The 21194-nt window shown below is 38.4% G+C and overlaps 1 protein-coding gene across 1 annotated transcript in view; it reads right to left on the bottom strand.

Annotated features, from left to right (window-relative positions):
• The window catches only part of LOC127514868 (protein-glutamine gamma-glutamyltransferase 5-like), a 28107-nt gene that overhangs the window by 6470 nt on the left and 443 nt on the right, over window positions 1–21194 (bottom strand). Inside the window, exons 2-8 of the mRNA XM_051898122.1 lie at window positions 8268–8361; window positions 7674–7853; window positions 3634–3876; window positions 2728–2846; window positions 2519–2647; window positions 2262–2439; window positions 1858–1993 (exon numbers count right to left, since the gene is read on the bottom strand). Of these exons, the coding sequence (XP_051754082.1) occupies window positions 1858–1993; window positions 2262–2439; window positions 2519–2647; window positions 2728–2846; window positions 3634–3876; window positions 7674–7853; window positions 8268–8361 (1079 nt within the window). The remainder of the gene's footprint in view (window positions 1–1857; window positions 1994–2261; window positions 2440–2518; window positions 2648–2727; window positions 2847–3633; window positions 3877–7673; window positions 7854–8267; window positions 8362–21194) is intronic.

The following is a 21194-nucleotide window of genomic DNA, read 5'->3' as shown; positions in this document are numbered from 1 at the left end:
CACCAAATCACTAAACTCTGTCAACACAACTCGCTGCACCATATCTTCATCCAGACAGCACAAAGAACGTGCCGGGAGCGTAGGCAAACCTGGTATTGCGACATTCATCACAGCACCATATAATATCTACTACCAATAAAATTGTATTTTAAATTTGATATGAGTAGATTAAAGCAATGTCCGGTAACATGCATACTGTATGCCTGTCTGAGTGTGGTAAAACCATACTTATTAGCATGGTTATACCACACTATATGGGAATTTCACTGGATTTACAAATCCTTGGGAACTTTTGGGATAATTTAAGTACACAACTGCATGAAATATATCACACTGTGCAAATGGTTTTGGGATATTTCATTACAAAAGTCTTACATATTGTGCCTTTAATGGGAAAAAAACAAAAGTTTATGTTTTTTACATTAATGAAAGATAATCTTAAGAACATCTAAGTGTACTCAACTGTGCTATTTTGAGACAACATGAAATATGAACTAAAATGTGCTTTTAATATACGGGTTCAAGTGTAATATAAGTGGTAACTAAATACATTTTTTAAATACAGAGATAGTATATTAAAAATACATTTTAGTTCAAATTTCATGGTGTCTCAAAATAGCACAGTTGAGCACACTTAAATGTTAAGATTATCTTAAGAAGTACTAAAGAAGAATTTTTAGTATATTAAGTACAAAATTAGTAAGTGAAAATAGAGCACTTTAAGTATATTATAGAAATGTCCTTTTTTTTCACCTGGGCTCCTGCTTCTAACATGAACCAGCTCTGTGTATGTGCTTATATTTCATCATGTCTTCTTCAAAAGAAATGTATATGTGCAAATATAGATGGACACTGATACAGCGGTACGTCTGATCATGAACGCAGGATTATTCTGATACACAAAAGACAATAAATTTGACTGAAAAATTAAAGAAGAATGGACCAAAAAGTAACTATGCCTTTATTCTTTCTGTGTTAAACTGATGTGTGTCGTTTGTTCAGAGACTGTAGTGCTCATAAAGGTAATGAAAATATCATTAGACCTTTTAAATGTTCTCCTGCATTTCTCCCTCATGCTTGGGAGTTTGTTGTCATTTTTCTCTATGCTCATATCTTACCGTTTACACCCTGTGTTTTAATCCGTCTCTTTTGCCCACTTTAAACCACTTCTGTCCTGATTTCTTTGAGGGGAGGGTCTATGGGCAGGTAAATCTATGGGCTTTTTCAGATCTTTCCATCTAATGCACAAAATAAGCTCATTTACATATGAACTCGCCCAGAGACAATGGAAAAACCAGCTGCAAGATCAGACAAATGATGCAAGTCTGTGTTAGAAATCAGGAATGGTGAGAGAACATTGTGCTTAGTACAATTTTCGTCTTCAAACCAAAATTTTTTGGGCTGACAAAGTTTAAATCCCGTCTAGCTAGCACACCTTGCATAATTAGTTAGTAGGCAGTGAGTGTTTTTTTTTTTTGCGCTGTTCGAATGCATTTGACCACATGAAAGTCCACACTATGAAAGCAATCTGGTTGAATGCGTTTTTGTCTTCCTCTGGAAGTGTTTGAAAGCTTAAAATGATTTACACCCTGTTTACACCTGAATTTAGTGTCGTTCACTCATGATCCAGTTGACCAAAATGCATTTTAATACCAGGTGAAAACATGGCCTAAAAAAAAGCTACTTTGAAAAGCTGAAAAAACAGTTTTCAGCCAAAGCCAGTTTGGACAGCTCTGAGGAACATCACCAAGTACAAGATGTTACTGAATATTAAATGTTATTATGTGTCCTGTTATATTCTGATTCTGATTTTAGCAATATAACAAGAAGATTTTCAGCTTTCAGAATGTAACTCACCAGATGCTATCCTGGCCTATGGACAGCTTTTCCCCCATCTCTGAGTAATATTCCTCAATCACCATGTTGTCATTTGTGTCGTGACCGGAGCTGAAGTTGGTGACCACTCGAGTTGGAATGCCGAGGGCTCTCATTACTGTTACACAAACAACTGCATTTGATATTGATCATCAACAGCACTAATTAAATTACTAATGACCCATTCAAGGAACACTTCACGCAAAAACAATGTTTACACACAATTACACACCCCCATGCTGATCCAAGCACAGATTATTTTCATTCAGTCCATGAAACACAAAAAGAAAATGACCATTGTTTTTTTAAGAGTTTGGCTGTATAAATCACCGTATATTGTCATTCACACTTTTGAACGGTAGTGTAAGAACTCATAACGATCACACCTGTACACATGACAGCAGCGAACACCCAGCACTGTCCGTATTTCACAGGGCTGTATTGTGTTTCTGACCACATCCTGAGAATATCTCCACTGCCGGACCACGTCGAGGGGTTGACACCGCCGCTGTAGTTTTCTGTCCAGTTCCCCTGTAACACCCCTTTATCATCCTGACAGTTCACCTGTTTAGAAAGACAGAGACTATATTAGTAGATTGAGAGTGGCAGTGGAGAGCAGAGAATGAGAGGAGGAGATCCTCACCATAGCGGAGACCACGCGGCTGATGTACACCGGACTGCTGCGGTTCAGCAGATCTTTCTTCATGTCGGCTTGAGATTGAGGACTTATCTGCAGCAACTGCATACAGATGTCCAGCATCCCTTTATCATACTGAAAATACATTTAACAGGAGTTAATGAGAAACAATTTTCCGGTGCTGTGCCATTAAAGTCAATGGTCAAACATCTCACCTGATTAAAAGACCAGGGTCTGGGGAACATGTTACAGGGGCTGCCCTTATACAGCACGCCATAATCACTACTGACGTATTCATTCCTCAGATCCTCCGACGGCAGGAACACTGGATCATCTGCAGAATAACACAACAGGACTTTTGTTGATTGATCTTTGTTTAATGATATTAAATGAAAGCAAAAAAGGACACAAGGATCAAGGCTGTGGATCACAGTGATTTTACCACAGTTAATTGATGTAGTTTTGTACATATGGATGCGAAGTTCTATAAAAGGGCAGGAGAAGTAAAACAATAAAAGATGATTTTTGAAGGATCATGTGACACTGATCAGTGTAATGATGCTGAAAATTCAGCTTTACATCACAGGAATGAAATACATTTTACAATATATTATATAACTGTTCATTACAGTGAATTATTCATGAGATGCATCATAAATGAAAGACCACAAATGTGCAATATACTTTATGTTGTCTTGTTTCATACTGTTACAACAAAAAACAAAACAAAAAAATCAGCAGGAAAAGAATGCAGCGACTGAAAAGAGCTTTTGCCAGAGATATTCTTGTTACCATGTCATAGTGTTACGTTATTCTCCTGAACATGAAGGAAATTGTGTAGCATATTCAGCCAAACTGACAGATAAGGATTTTTAGCGCAACCTTATGATTTGAAATGATTTGTTTCAGTCTTGTTTTGCAGACCTACTGCTCATTTACTATGGAAGCTTATTTACACCGCAAAACAAAAAAATTGAGTTTGTATCTCTCAATTGGGATTTTCTGAGAAGATCTCAGAGAAAAAAAGTTTGAATTCTTAAATACGTCGCAATTATCTTTTTATTGTTTTATTGCGTGACAAAAACACGCTTCTGTACATTACAGTTCTTTCTCCTACTCACCTTCGCACCAGGGGTTGCAGAGGAGCGTGAAATTGCCGAGAAAATAGGTTTTGGCACTCTGGCCGGTCTCGACTCTCAGCTGGAGTTTATAGACTCCTACATAGGCAGACACAGGGCTGGACAGTGATACTGCCAGTGGACAGGGTGCATACGGGATAGGTAGGCTCTTCTCCTGAATGGCACTCCATTGATTTGGAGAAGGCTGTCCAGACACAGAGAGAGGGACCTCCACATCCAGCGGCCCTGCGGCAAGGAGAGAGCAGTTAGTGAATAAAACACACAAATGGCAATGATTCTGGAAGTAAGATACTATTCAGTTTCCCCATAAAGGAATTTATTGTTTTATCAATACACTTTCAATGACTTATAATGAGCTCCAAGGCTTTTACCCTGCGGTGCCATCCCAAAGAGGCCCAACATTCTTTTGTTCTGCTGAAGATATTTTGAATAATATTTGTAGCCAAACAGATCTGGGGCACCACTGACTTCCAGAATAGGAAAAAAATAAAACTGTGGAAGTGAATGGTTCCCCAGATTTGTTTGGTTATTAACATTCGTCATAATATCTTCTTTTGTGTTCAGCAGAACAAAGAAATTAATACAGGTTTGGAACAACTCAAGGATGAGTAAATGATGACAGAATTTTCATTTTTGGGTGAACTATCCCTTTAAGTGTGAAAATATATGAATAGAGAAGTTTCGTAGACAAATGTGAAAGTGTTTTAAACGTGCCAATTATTTATGTGTAATATTAAAAAAAATGTGTAAAATGTGTAAAAAGAACAATACAGCAATGGCGACTGGTCACATGTAATTTTTTTGTCCAAACTGAATTTCTGTGAATTGAATTTAATCATTTGTGGAAACAGTCTGTTAACATGGGTTCAATCAGAAATAATATGTTGAGCCAATGGAAGAGCGTGCACACTAAAAGCATCAGTCAATGCATGAGTACTGAACTATGCTATCTATTTCATCTTACTGCGCTTAAACTTTTAGATACACACAAGGTTTACATAAGCACAGTCGATTATGTCTTAAGTGAATGTACACAGTTAGGAGAAACCCAGGTGTGTGTCTGTATATTAGATCAATGCATGAGGTCTTAAAGTGACAGCAGCCTAATGCTGCTTGCCATTAATGTTGATCAAACAACAAAAGACAAAGAGAAAATCACTTACTGCTCTTCACTGAATAACTTAAGTAGCTTTAACAGGAATCAGTCTATATATATTTTATACAGTGATGTATAGTGTTTTATTTTTACATTTGTTAATTCAGATTCTTATTTGAATATTACTGTTAAATGTATTTCATTAGTATAATATATTGTATTTGTAACATGCATCTTTGTTGTTATTTTTAATAACAATGATAAAATAATGAAATAAATATTTTCACCTGACTGAGCAGTACAGCCAAACTAATTTCCCTATTTAAACCCCTTAAGTGTCACCTCTATTTTTGAGAATAGACATGAAAATGCATTATCCAAACTTAAATAATTACAATTCAAGAATGCTTTGGAGTACAGAGTTTGGTCTTGTTTTAAAGAGGAAACATTTTATATAAAATTTATATTTTATCAAATATATTTTACTTTAAAATTGCTATCAAATGAAAGCCATATGTCTAACTAAGTTGTGTTCCAAATTTGAAGTTGATATCACAAAACTTCTCAGTTACGCATGTAACCATGGTTCCCTGAGAAGGGAACGAGACGCTACGTTAGAGTCATAGACGCTGTGGGAACGCCTCTGCGTGATTGCGTCGTGAAGCATGTGTAAAATCAGTCCAATGGCATGATGGAACGTCATAGGCGGGTGATGTCATCGACCAGGAAACTATAAAGCATATCCAGACCAAACAGTGTTAGCTTCTAAAACTCTGAAGCAAGTTGATCACAGGCATGCAGGAAGTATGGCAACGTGACGCAGCGTAACCTGAGACGTTCCCTTTTGAGGGAACTTGCGGTGCATCAGAGTCTTCGACGCTGTGGGAACGTTTATACCCATGCCGCCGTACTGACAACTGCCTGTTTGTGTGAAACCAATCCTGCACACTAGGATGAAAGCACACTAGTCCCGGGAGCAGAACCCAAATTTAGGTTTTAAAGCCTCACAAAAGCATCAAATACATCCTGGAGAGAAACTCCAGACAATAATACTTTTTGAAGCAGCCATACTTCTAGTTGAATGGGCTTGGACCACCAAAGGTGAAGGATGGCCAGCCGACTCGTACGCAAGAGAGACAATCCATTTGCTCATCCCCTGCTTAGACGCTGGGCGCCCTTTCCTAGGTGGCCCAAAACAGACAAAGAGTTGATCCGACTTTCGCCACAGGGCAGCTCTGTGGACATATGCATCTAGGGCCTGAACAGGGCAAAGCAGATTAAGTTTTTCATGCTCCGGAGTAATGAAAGGAGGAGGACAGAAGGCCTGCAGTGTGATAGTTCTAGCCACATTAGTGGGAACCTTAGGAACATACCCCGGCTTAGGGTGAAGAAAGGCTTTGACCATGCCTGGAGCAAAGTCTAAACATAAAGGAGAAACCAAAAGGGCTTGCAGGTCTCCAATTCTCTTGAGAGATGTGATAGCAAGAAGAAAGAGAACTTTCAGAGTTAGACATTTCTCAGAAACTTCTTAAATGGGCTCAAAGGGAGCCAGAGAGAGGCCTTCTAGAACAGGGAAGAGATAGCTAGCTAGCATCTCTTCGACTTTGGGCATCGCCCCATAACCATCACCACGTCCAGTTCCTCAGCACCAGACAGGTGCAGCACGGATGCTTCCCCCAGGATGGAAGAAACCGCAGCGCAGGCTTTTTGTTTGCTCGCCATCATAATAATTAGGGATGCACCGATCTGATATTCAGATCGGGTATCGGCTCCGATACTGCCATTTTTGCCGGATCGGGTATCGGCCGGACGAGACCGATCCAAATCCGATACTGTGCGTGTACTATTCTATGTTATTGTTAAGCTCCACAAAAGGCACAAAACATTAAAAAGCACCATAAAGTTTATGTGCATTATATTCCAAGTGTTCTGAAGCCATTCCATAGTTTGATTTGAGGTACAGATAAATATTTAAGTCGTTAAATTAAAGTTCACGTAAAAGATGTCATCATTGAATGTTTTTTGTGCCAAAGCAATGATAAATAAATGATCCGCGCTTTCGCTCACATAGACTGCTGTTGTGCTTACTGTGTGAAGAGTTTTGAAAAAGTGACCAAAATATTGAGAAATTTGTACAAAACAGTAATGTTAATCAAACAACAAAACACAGCTTTAACAAAGATTAATCTATTTTAATTTATATAGTGAAATTTATGCAGTGTATTTTTACACTTAATTATTGCATTTCTGATTTTGAATACCACAGTTATACCTAACTTTTATTTGTAACTGTTCTATTGTTTTCATCTAGGCATATGCTTGTAATTTTATTCTTAGGCTAGTAGTTTTTGTTGTGGAATCAAAGTATCAATAGTAATTTGTAATCTGTTGCACCACTAATTTCTGTAATAATATACACTGATTGTGTTTTAAATACACAATAAGCAGGTTTATATATTATCATCAATTAATCAAATTTAATTCAGTCTCAAATATTTTAACTAATATTGATAACTGAATAAATTGAATTCATTTCACAATGCACAGATTCTAAGCAATTTGAATGAATGCATTTTGAACCATTGAATCTTTGTCATTTAAATAAATCAAAAAGATGAAAGTAGTTAATAATAAACTAAGTGAAGAAATGTTACCTGTTTAATTATGGAAGTTTATTCCTTTGATTATTTTAAAACGGTGCAGTCCATGGACAGTTTATATGCAACTCAAATACAAAAATCATAAATTTAGGACTAAATATTTTAGTGTGTAATTTCTCCAGGTGTTTTTGCAGAATATGCAGTAAGATGCTACAGGATTAACCGATTTACAGATCTGACGAATTTAATCATAATTGAGGGAGAGTGAGATGAGATTGCTAGTTTTTTTCACACATGCAGATGCAGGCACAAGCAAACAAACACACCTAGAGCAAAGACCAGTTTTTCCCTCTGTGGATTGAATGGCCGTCCATCATAGTTAATGAGAATTGTGAACGGCTGTCCTCTTCGCAGCACCAGAGTTCTGGAGCTCAGACCTTCGGTCCTGTGCTGGATCTGGTTCCGGACCTGTTGCAGGTCGACATTTTGAACCTTGAACTGTGTAGCTATAAAAATGAACACATGTGAAATGATTATGTGGCAGCTGTAAATGTTTTGATATAAAAATAGAACTGATTTAAAATCACAAATTACTCAATATAAAGCAGTATAATTGGAGTAGTATTCATGTTTTTAACATAATTAAATTTTCAATATTATTTTTCAAATAAAACCAATTAAAATGATCTGAAAATTGTTTTGCAAGCAAAAAATGACATGAACAATTTTCTAAAATTAATTAATAAATTAATGCAATAATTTGATTTGAAAAAGGATTCATGCAATAAGTTCTTTTAAAAAACATCGCCATAAATATAAAATAACTCAAAAATAACTCAAAATGCTATAGCCTACTTTTGCCAAAGATTTAACAAAATGCCTTGTAAAATCAATAGATAGACTGATTGATTGAAGCATACCGTTCATGATACAGCTGTGTTGTGGTTTGCTGTTAGATTCAGATGCCTCTTTATTGTGCTTTTTATATGGTGTCCTTCGACGCCTCCTTTTCCACTGAAGGTGACAGATCACTTTCACATGAAGTCAGTTATTGCAAAATGTTACAATTAACAGATCCAACAAACCTCAAACAAAGTACATACGTGAGCCCTGTGTGTGTTTCTGCAGGGTGATACCGTATGCACAGTCACAGAATGAGTGAATAGGCCTACACAAGTATTAAATTCTTCAGTGGGACAAACATGATATTGGGACAGTTTATGTGAAGGTATATGTGGAGGTATATGCAAAAGTGCAGTTTTTCAGCACATAAACATAACTGTTAAAAGAGAAGTTTTAAAAAATCATGGCAACATGATGCATTTTGTCCATTGTAATAACTGTTCCCTGTAATCGTGGGATCAGTGAGTTGTAACAGCAGTTTAACTTAACTAATTAGTCAAAATTAGCAGTGACATCACTATCATGACCATAGAAGTTGTGGATTTGCAAAGCTGTGGTTAATTTGCTATAGAGAGCAATACAGAGAGACAGAATGAAATCCTGCAATACAGAAATTTAGGCAACACTTTACAATAAGGTTTCTGTTGTTAACATTAGTTAGTTAACATGAACTAGAATGAACAATACTTCAACAGTATTTATTAATGTTAATTTTAACATTTACTAATAGGCTACATTATTAAAATCAAAAGTTGTATTTGTTAACATTAGTTAATGCACCATACTAACATGAACAAACAACGAACAACCGTATTTTTTTAACTAACATTAACAAAGATGAATAAATACTGTAACAAATATATTGCTCAATGTTAGTTAATTCATTGTTAACAAATGAGACCTTTTTGTAAAGTGCTACCGAAATGTATTTAGCACCAGCTCATTCAGTGCAGTGTACTGCCATGTCCTCATTATACTAACATATTCAAAAAATATTAGATAAAATAAATGAAACTTTTTTTGGAGAACTATCCGTTTAAGTGTTTACTTTTAAAGCACAATAGATGTAATTTAAAAAGTTGAAATAAGTGCTTTGTTATTGTACTTAGACATTGAATTAGATTTAGATAGACTTATTCAAACTTAATTTAATACATTCAGTTTGTCATGAAATAATAATAATGATAATAATAATAATAATAATAAAATAGAAGTTACCCGTAGTTTTTCTGTATAGACCACATTCTTTATTTTACAGGTTGTGAATGTTTGCTTTGTTGGAGACATCGTGTATTGTGCAACCCTGAACAATAATATTTACTTAAATATTTCCTAACATTGCAATCATCAATGCAAATAAGAGCAGCTTCACTTGCTTTACAGACATGGGCGGACTGGCAATCTGGCATTTCTGGCAAATGCCAGAGGGGCCGGTGTTGTGTAATATTCAGTTCCTGCGAAAAACCAATGGGCAGAGCATACAAGCATATTCATGAATATTTGCTCAACTGTGGGTGCGGCTTTATTGAAATACAAACAAACGAATGGAATGGAAGTTGTTGTTTTATCTTCGGATCACAACATGTTTGATTATTTCGATAAGGTAATACAGCCGAATGGACACGCGCCCCATTTACATGTTCAACTCTCATAATCTTTACATAACAGGCTAAAATGATCGGCTTTGCATGTGCTTTTATTAGTGTTGCGGACCAACACATGATGGCCCCTGAGATCTGGGAGGAAGTGTTTGAGTGCCAGGAACACAGCCATCATCTCCAACTGGTTTATGTGCCAGGAAAGATAATGACCCCTCCACAGACCCTGAGTCGAGCGACCACTCATGACCGCCCCCCAGCCGGTGAGGGATGTATCCGTCGTTAGCGTTACGTGACGACAAGGAGCCCCCAACACCGGGCCTTGGGAAATTTCCCCTTGAGGAAAACCCCTTGGTTTTGAGCCACCACTGCAAAGGTCTCATGTACAGCAGGCCAAAAGGTATCACATTGGATGCAGCTGCCATCAGACCTAACAGTCTCTGAAACTGTTTCACAGTGAGTGACTGGCCTAGCTTCAACTTGTTTACGGCTGTGAGAATGGCCTCTATGCGAGCTGGCAATAGACGTGCTTGCATCGAAACCGAATCCCAAACTACACCTAGAAAGGAGGTTCTCTGAGCTGGAGAAAGCATACTCTTCTTTGCATTTAGCCGTAACCCCAGACACTTCATGTGGGCGAGAACAGCATCTCGATGCTGAACCACCAACTCCTCTGACTGCGCTAGAATCAACCAGTCGTCTATGTAATTCAACACGTGGATGCCCTGGAGTCGCAGAGGAGCCAGAGCCGCATCCACGCATTTTGTGAAGGTGCGGGGAGATAAAATCCCGTTGAACCTAGGCGGTCGCAACCCGAACTGAATTCTGTACCCAAATTCTACTGTGCACAGGACCCATTGAGATACGTTTGACAGAAGTTTCCACGCTGCCAATGAATCTACTAAGGGAATCAGTCTCTCAAGGCTGACCTCTGGTGTTAGATGAGTGACCAGCCCGGTGCCCTGAAGCGGCGAACCGGCAGGGAGCAACCGAACTGGCCACTTTTGATCCCTCCTTGGAGGGAGCAAACATCCCAGCTCCACTATGTTGCCGGGTGGACACTGAGATATGCGTTCGCTGAGAACCGCTGCGCCCTGAAGCACGCGAGGTGGCAGGGTTGGCAGAACGGCCCCCTGAGGACACCGAGGGGAGACGGGCACCGTGTAATGAGGTGGAAACCGACTCAGCCCGGAGGGGACTGCCCTCAGAAGCCCGACACCACTGGCGTCAGGACTTCTTTCCCGAAGCCTTCCGCTGGATAGTGACGGTCCTCAGATCCGTCTTACCCTTGGAAGGCTTTGGCTGTGAGTGCTGTCCCGCCTCTCAGTCTCTCTGTGGGGGAGCACGGGAAGCAACGCTCACTTTGTGCTGCGCCCTGTGCGAGGAGCTCGTTCTCGGCCGGGGCTGCTCCCGCCCATCAGCCCCAGAGACTTGAGAGCGGCGAGGAAGGAACTTTTGGAATGCCGCTGCCTGCTTCTTAGCTTCCTGAAACCTTTCGACGACGGTGTTTACTGAGTCGCCGAGAAGGCCAGGCAGTGTAAGTGGGGAGTCTATCTCTGTCCTTCATGTCAGCGAGGTTGAGCCACAAATGCCTTGTGACTTGGCGGTCTCCTTTGTATGTTAAATTTACTGATTTTATTGCAACCCGAATTCCAGAAATGTTGGGATGTTTTTAAAACTTGGATAAAATGAAAACTAAAAGACTTCCAAATCACATGAGCCAATATTTTATTCACAATACAGGACATAGATAACATAACAAATGTACAAATGTTTAAACTGAGAAATTTTACAATTTTATGCACAAAATGAGCTCATTTCAAATTTGATGCCTGATACAGGTCTCAAAATAGTTGGGACAGGGGCATGTTTACCATGGTTTAGCATCTCCTCCTGGACATCTGGGCATCGAGGTTATGAGTTTCTGGAGTTTTGGTGTTGGAATTTGGTCCCATTCTTGCCTGATATAGGTTTCCAGCTGCTGAACAGTTAGTGGTCGTCTTTGGCGTATTTTTATCTATAGGTGAAAGATCTGGGCTGCAGGCAGGCCAATTCAGCACCTGGACTCTTCTACGATGAAGCCATGCTGTTGTAATAGCTGCAGTCTGTGGTTTTGCATTGTCCTGCTGAAATACACAAGGCCTTCCCTGAAATAGACGTCGTCTGAACGGGAGCATATGTTGCTCTAAAACCTTTATATACCTTTCAGCATTCATAGTGCCTTCCAAAACATGCAAGCTGCCCATACCGTATGCACTTATGCACCCCCATACCATCAGAGATGCTGGCTTTTGAACTGAACGCTGATAACATGCTGGAAGGTCTCCCTCCTCTTTAGCCCGGAGGACACGGCGTCTGTGATTTCCAAAAAGAATGTCAAATTTGGACTCGTCTGACCATAGAACACTTTTCCACTTTGAAACAGTCCATTTTAAATGAGCCTTGGCCCACAGGACACGACGGCACTTCTGGACCATGTTCACATATGGCTTCCTTTTTGCATGATAAAGCTTTAGTTGGCATCTGCAGATTGTGTTTACTGACAATGGTTTCTGGAAGTATTCCTGGGCCCATTTAGTAATGTCATTGACACAATCATGCCGATGAGTGATGCAGTGTCGTCTGAGGGCCCGAAGATCAAGGGCATCCAATAAAGTTTTTCGGCCTTGTCCCTTACGCACAGAGATTTCTCCAGTTTCTCTGAATCTTTTGATGATGTTATGCACTGTAGATGATGATTTGCAAAGCCTTTGCAATTTGACGTTGAGGAACATTGTTTTTAATGTATTCCACAATCTTTTTACGCACTCTTTCACAGCTCTGCCCATCTTTACTTCTGAGAGACTCTGCCTCTCTAAGACATCCCTTTTATAGCTAATCATGTTACAGACATGATATCAATCTGATATCAATTAACTTAATGAGTTGCTAGATATTCTCCAAGCTGAATCTTTTCAAAATTTCTTGCTTTTTTAGCCATTTGTTGCCCCCGTGCCAACTATTTTGAGACCTGTAGCAGGCATCAAATTTAAAATGAACTCATTTAGTGGATAAAAGTGTAAAATTTCTCAGTTTAAACATTTGTTATGTTATCCATGTTCTATTGTGAATAAAATATTGGCTCATGTGATTTGAAAGTCTTTTAGTTTTCATTTTATTCAAATATAAAATTGTGCCAACATTTCCGGAATTTGGGTTGTATTTTAACTGTCCCTTGTCAAGTTAACCAGCATTCTGCCATCACGTCCTTAGTGGGCAAACAATGCCTTGTTACCTGTTATTTACACGGAAAAAAGACAGAAGCATTATGGGACACAGGCTCCCAAGTATGCATTATAGATGAGCAAATACGCACCTGAGGTGACAATGAAAAACATTTCGGAGGCAACCAAAGCGCCACACAGTCTGCGTCTGGTGGCAGCCAATGGAGCAAACATCGCTTGACCAATACTGATCAGCCAGTACCTGACTTTGCCTCCACCGCCGCCTTTTACTTTTAAAGCACAATAGATGTAATTTAAAAAGATGAAATAAGTGCTTTGTTATTGTACTTAGACATTGAATTATATTTATATATATTCTGGCAAATGCCAGAGGGGCTGGATAATTATCACTATTCATTTTCTTAAATATTTCTCTGATTTTTTGTGTGTTTCTTCTTTAAGGGATTATTAACAGATTTATATTTGATTTAGATAAGTATTATTGTGTTAACCAAAATGCTTGTTACAACTATTTCTTGTCCTATCATAAGAGTTATTGCTTCAAATTAATATATTATATTATCGTAGCTGGAGATGGATGTGTGTGATTAGTTAAACGTACAAGTGCACGTCATTGCGTGCATTTGTAGAGGGAGTTCTTGCGATAAGCTAAAGCATCAGAGAAGCATCGCTTGAACGTGTGTTCATTTAATATAATCCTTTACAGGAGTACTACACAAACACACACACACACACACATATATATATATATATATATATATATATAAATGTACAACTTTTGTTTTTTTAATAGTGTGTCACTAAGGGTGCGTCTCAATCAGCTCCCTAGGTGGTGAATCAGTATTTTGAGTACACAAATTCAGACACTGGTAAGGATGGAAAGGACCCTGACTCACCACACTTTGGGACACTGATGGCGACATGACAACGTCTTCATTGTACAATGTATGGCACTGATTCTTGAGACATGGGACAAAGCACGTCCAGCACTTGTAACCGCTATTAGAAAAAGGTGCAAAGCCTCAACCAAATGTGACTCAAAAGACCAACAGTCAGATGAAAGCTGTGTTGCCTTACAGTCTTTCTGTAGAATAGAGGACAACAGCAATACTGGATTGATGGATAAAGATGTAAATGCACTTGAAGTGTGTGGAGCAAGACAAAAGGCTCAGAGTAGGGTAGAAGAGGTTGACACTGATCCATCTGCAACCCCATAGTGCAGTTGAAAGCGGTCAGTACAGCTCTAGGTCCTGAAACCAGAAAGACTGGCTGAGAGTTTGCCATCAGTGCATGGAGTATTTTCTAAGTTGTCCAGAAAACATTTGGTGTAAATTAGGTCTGTTTTGGGGGTCCCTTTTCTCACCTTTGTTTCACCTCTGGGTGTAAGACCAATAAGGACAAGGACTGCCCACTGAATGCCTATAAAATACAATGTATAGCTCCCTTAGTCAGACTTGTTGACTGCAGCGACCAACAGCACGTTCTCAATAAAGAATCCATTGAAGATACTTCCAAGACTCCTGGTCTTCGCTTCTGAGATTTCCAGTTTCTAGGTTAGCTGATGAACGGATACTACACAGAAATAACGGAAGAGTATCTACTCATGTTAGTCATGTCATTACATATTTTGCCATTCGTGTTTTTAGAGTGCGATTAACCAGGGCCGGCCCAGGCTCTGTTGGTGGCCTTGGCGAGATTTTAGATTTAAAATCACCCTCAAATTAGGGTGATGCAAAAATGAGTACACCTCACAACAAAAACTACTACATCTAGTACTTTGTATGGCCTCCATGATTTTTAATGACAGCACCAAGTCTTCTAGGCATGGAATGAACAAATTGGCGACATTTTGCAACATCTATTTTCCATTCTTCAAGAATGAGCTCTTTTAGAGACTGGATGCTGGATGGAGAGTGATGCTCAACTTGTCTCTTCAGAATTCCCCATAGGTGTTCGATTGGGTTCAGATCAGGAGCCACTGAATCACTTTCACCCTGTTCTTCTTCAGAAATCCAACAGGGGCCTTAGATGTGTGTTTAGGATCATTGTCATGTTGGAAAAGTGTACAACGACCAAGGACACGTAGTGATGGTAGCATCTTCTCTTGTATAGAGCAGTACATCTGTGAATTCATGATGCCATCAATGACACCAGCAGCACTCATGCAGCCCCACATAAGGACACTGACACCACCATGTGTCACTGTAGGCACCATGCATTTTTCTTTGTATTCCTCATCTTTGTGACGCCATACAGTTTTGAAGCCATCAGTTCCGAAAACATTTATCTTGGTCTCATCACTCCAGAGTATAGAGTCCCAGTAGTCTTCATTTTTGTCAGCATGGGCCCTGGCAAACTCTAGGCGGGCTTTTTTGTGCCTGGGCTTTAGGAGAGGCTTCTTTCGTGGACGGCACCCATGCATGCCATTCCTCTGCAGCGTACGCCGTATTGTGTCACGGGAAATAGTCACCCCAGTTTGACTTTCTACTTCTTCAGATAACTGCAGTGAACTTGCATGACAATTTTCTTCAACCCTTCTCATCAGAAGACGCTCCTGTCGAGGTGTTAACTTCCGTGGACGACCTGGATGTCTCTGTGAGATGGTTGCAGTTCCATCTTTTTTAAATTTTTGTACTTTTGCTACAGTATTCTGACTGATAGGTAAAGCTTTGCTGATCTACCTTTTATTATTTTATTAATTATTTTCTTTCTCAGGTCTTGTGACATTTCTCTTCCATGTGGTGCCATTGCTGACAGCATGAAATGGGAAGGGGTTTTAACACCCTTTTATAGTCATCTGTCTGCTGGACACCTGTGTAATGAAGAATTAGACTCATCTGTGGCTGAATTCTTGTTAAATTAGACATTTGTAGTCTAAAATGTAGCTTTGCTCCAGAGACATTCAGTGGAGTGTACTCATTTTTGCATCACCCTAATTTGAGTAAAACTGAAAGTTATATTATTAACCTTACTTTCATGTTATATGTTAAACAGATGTTATATTAAACTTAGTCTTGTCAACATTTTGGAAATTGTTTTTGTGTTCATTGAGATATTGTTTAAAATGTTACTATTCAAAGGGGGTGTACTCATTTACGCTGAGCACTGTAAGTAGTAAATACATTGTGATAATAAATAAACAAATTTGACTAACAGACACCTGAAGAATAACACAAAAATTAAATTAGAAATTAAAGTGCAAATCAACAAAAAAGTGCAATATATTTTATATAAGTGCAATTATATTTTCAGAATTACAGAACAGTTTCAAAACTGAACACGCCTGGATTTCTTTGCAGCAAAGTCATCAATGACTGCATCAAATGACAAATTCTGAGAAACATTGTTACTGATGCTGATGACAGCACGTCCACTGAGACGCTCTTGGGCCATGGTAGACCTCAAGGTTTTTACTTATTACAACAAAGAGAAATATGAGAAATCTGGAATGCCTAAAATAGCCTAACAGACAACAAAGGCAACAAAATAAAGGCTACATATTGTAATTTATTTGTAGATGTTAGTCAGCAAACTAGCTAGTTAATCTAATTAGCATTCCCATTTAATTTCCATTTTGTGCATACAGTGGAAAATGGCATACTTAAATTATTTTAATTCATGAATGCTAGATTATAGTTCTAGTCATGGTCTTTTTCAAAAGACATTTAGTGCACTTTTTGGTGAATTAAAAGCAAGCAGTAATGTAACTGAAATTAAAACAACAACATTACAGAAGCTTACATTTATTTTAGAGAAAATAAAGTAAAATTAAATAAGCAAAAACCTTTCACAGTGTCAGTGTTGCCAGTTAAAAAGGCTATTTAAAAAAACTGCATAAACATCACGGGCTAATACAGTGATTAACGTGTGATTCCTCTGTATTGCTCCTTTTTTTCTGCTCCTCTCTTTGCTTCGTTTCTTGCCTTGTGCCCCTGATAATTTTCTTTTTTCACTCATTTTTTAGAAATTATACTTTTAAAGCACATAAATGGCAAAACTATTTTAACTGCGTGCACCATGCATAATTAATATGTTATGATGAATGTATTATAATTACGTCATGACGCAAAAAAGTGTTTAAATTAGTCCATGACATTTTATTTGTCTGTATGTTTTTTTTCTCCCTTTCATTTATCTTTAACACAGTGCTGTTTCCTTTCTTGCAATAATAATAATAATAATAAAAAAGTCCAACGTGACATGTTGTCGAATCTTATGATTTTTCGTTGATGTCAATTTTATTTTATTCTAACATTATTTTAATCATTTCGATTATCGATCATTACTAAAATTGTTAATTGTCAGTATTTGCTTAATATATGGGTGTAGGAGCGCATGCTGGTCACAAGAGGGCGCTCTTCCGAGAAAAACAAAAAAACAAAAAACTTTCGTGCTAAAATGTTAGATCGGATGGATCTCCACATCTGCAATATCAGATTCGACCCCGGACGCCGGATCACTGCTTGAAGAGCCTGAGAGCCTAAATTCGCGTTTTTGGCGGGGCTCTTCTGGTAAAATTCGCATTCCAGTGGCTAAATATCACGTTATTTTGGGTCGATTCAACCCGCGGACATGAAAAACAACCCGCGCAACAGTGTAAAAGTAGCCCAATCCCGCGGGAAAACCGCGGACTTGGCAACACTGAGACGAAGTAATGATGGTAATAAAGGAGCAGTTTATTGAATAATCTTAGTTGCGCATGTTTCAATGCTCTGACTTCTGAACTACTAAGAACTACTACAGGTTAATAATCAGTGTCAATTATGCATAATGTAAAATTCATTCTGAAGTAAAGATCATGTAACCCACTAGTAATGAACTAACGTTAGCCTACTTTATTTGGATCAGTATACTAAAGTGAACGGCATGATAACTCCCTGGTAATGACTTTGCATGCGTTGGGCCTCATTCATAAACCACGAGCAGTGTAAATAGTTCGTGAATAACACTTTAATGAATTCAGTGCAGCATATGAACTTAAAATTCACGAAAATGTTCCACAGATCTGCGAGCAGCGGCGCTCGTTCCGCCTGTCCGCTAGAGGCGCCCGAGTGCGCGATGACGTCACACGCGCGAGAAACTGACCGCGCAGCGCAGAGCCAAGATGGTGACAGGAGACGCTTGAAATTTGATGAAGGTAACATACATGGAAATTGATCGAATGAATGAAGCTACGTTTTATCACGATTGTACGCATGTTTAATATTTTGATTCCCAGTTCAACACGCTTCGCTTTGTCTGAATTATACTGTGAATCACTTATAGTATTTAAAGTTTCGCCAGTTAGCTTGTTAGCATGGAGGGATAGTAAACAACAACACAAGCACACATTCATATATATTTATATACTCACTAAAACTCACAAACCAGTAACACAATGTCTTTCGATGTACAGCTGCAAGAATAAGTTTGTGAACACATCTGCCCTGTCAATGATCACTCACTGTCTTTAGTTGTGAAAAGTACAATCGTTTGTGTGTTTTTAGTTCAGTCAGATTGTGTTTGCCTGTAACTGTGACTCAAGATCAGACCACATTTTATGTGTAATCACGGATAAATCCAGATACACTCAAAGGGTCCACAAACTTATTCTCGCCACTGTATTGTGTGTGTGTGTGTGTGTGTGTGTGTGTGTGTGTGTGTAGATGGAGGGTGAGGTGAGTCTGGTCGCCGGACGCAGTCAGAGAGAAAAAAGAAGATCCTACAAAGATCTCCTGAGAGAAGAAGAGATCATCGACGCAGAGGTGCGCAAGACCTCCAAGATACGTCTCAAGGTACTGATGAAAGACTCACTGACATCATCATCATCATCATCATCATCATCTGTGTGTTGTGTAGAAACTGAACTCTGCTCTCCACAGGACGCTGATGACTTTTACACTGGCAGCGAATTTCACAAGAAAAAGAAGCATGAAGATCATTTCTACAGAGGTGCGTGAATTACTACCTTGTCTGTTACTGAACATATTGAATGAGGGAGTGAACTACTTATCCCATGAAGAACTGCAAATGATTATACATATTCGTATAAAAATGTAAGTTCATCAGTAGTTTGAGAGTTTTTTTTTTTTTTTCTCTTTCTGTCAGCTGAAGGAGTTTGGATTACTTGCTGCTGTCGCTGCTGGCTTGCTTAGTTAGGGTTTAAAAAAACACTTAGTATTCAGTAATATTATTGATTTGACTGCAGTGACACTCAAATGAGAACAAAACTTGAATTTTATTTGGATGATGACATCACTGTTTTATTGCTGATTCAACTTTGTTTCACAATTGATAAATTTTGAAGAATCGACACTATTGTACTATACTGATATTGATATTCAACTAAATTGAGTCAACATTGAACTGAATCAAAGTAAATAACAACAATATTGTCTTCTGTAGAGCTGCTTAAAGCTGAATCAAATTAGTTTCATAATTGATTGACTTTGTTATTGAACTGAACTGAACAATGACACTATTGTGTATTTTAGAGCTGCTTTTACAGCAGAATTGAATTATTTGGCATCATTGACCATTATTTTCCTGTTTATGCGCTGCTTTGAAACAGTCTGTATTGTATAAAGCGCTATAGAAATACCGCTGAATTAACTTATCACGATTAGTCCTTCAGAAGCGTATATCATCACCTCAGGAATCATGGTATGTCTGTCAAGTCAGCTTTATTTCTATTGCGCTTTTAAAGCAGCTGCACAGCAGTAAACAGGAAAATAACAGAATCAATGATGCCAGCTTCATCAAAAATGAGACAAATTCAAATTATTCTGTAAAGCAGCTCTAAAAAGACAATAGTGTCATCATTGTTCAGTTCAGTGTTGATTCAGTTTAGTAACCGTGTCGATGTTGCAAAATTAATCAAATCTGGCATTATTCAGCTCAGTTCAGTTGTGTTCTCATCTGAAAATGTCAGTACAGTCAAATCTGTAATATTGCCGAATATTAAAGGGGTCATGAACTGCGTTGTTTTATAATGTTTCCTGGGGTGCACTTATAATGTTAGTATGCTTTTTACAGCAAAAATTGTCATAATGTAGAAATAAAAGGCATTTTTCCTACCCTGATTTTAGCCCTCTGTTTTAAGGGGCGTGTCTGCTGTGAGACTTCAGTGTAAACGCCCACTGCTGTGATTGGCTGACGTCTTTGCAATATGAAATAGCTAAATATTACTCTCTTGAAAATTTTAGCACATTTTTACTATTACAGCTCTCAAGGTTAACTAATCGTGAAAAGTGTTGATTATAGCATTGCATTTAGATCTATGGCATTATATTTAGATCGTGGCATGCAAGGTTGCAGTGATGAACATTGTAGCCGATCACAGACATGTTGTTGAGCACATGATCTCGTCATTGAAACTCAATTTCTGCACACTAACGAATGCTTTCTAACAGTGCCAAACTCGATATAATTTAAGAGATTTGTTGAATAAAACGGGAGTTTTGGCGTGAGTCACTGACTGTTTGATTGACAGCTCTAGCGATTGTAAAGGGAGCGTTCTTTGATTGCTTTCTATATATAATTTAATCACAGTTTAAATAACAGATTATTTTCATCCTACTAAGAGAAACAACGTGAAGTTGAGCGTTTAGTCACTGGTTTGATTTACTGACACAAAGATCATCTGACTGTACATGAATCATTAATATCAGATCAGGCATTAGAATTAACACAGTTACTTACATGTTGTTGCATTACTTTCAAGTCCATATCGTAAAAGTCTGTTTGCGCTGAAATGCGATGATTTACAAATGAATCCACAGTGAAATGTACCGAATACAAATAAATAAAGCTCAACTGAGACATTCACATTGTTGGAAATAAATAACCATATTCCTAGCATTAGGATCCTTTAAAAAAGGTAATGTTATTTTAGTCCTGTATCGCTCTTCTCTCCTCCTCATCTCACTAATACACCAGTGGGCGGGGCTAACAGTACAATGATGTAGTAGGAGTTGATTTCTTCTGTGGAGGCGGAGTTTCACCTATCTATGACAGGCACATTCCAGGATCAGTTGTTCTCTGGGTCTGGTGTCAATAAAAGCTTTTACTGGACTAACAAAGAAGTTTTAGTTCTGAAACTTACAGGATATTTTTATAGTACAATGACCTCTTATATATCAAA

Source organism: Ctenopharyngodon idella, chromosome 6 (genome assembly GCF_019924925.1).
Source record: "Ctenopharyngodon idella isolate HZGC_01 chromosome 6, HZGC01, whole genome shotgun sequence".
Lineage (NCBI taxonomy): Eukaryota > Metazoa > Chordata > Actinopteri > Cypriniformes > Xenocyprididae > Ctenopharyngodon > Ctenopharyngodon idella.
The sequence above is the reverse complement of the archived record's forward strand: the minus strand, read 5'-3'. Positions and strand labels throughout refer to the sequence as shown.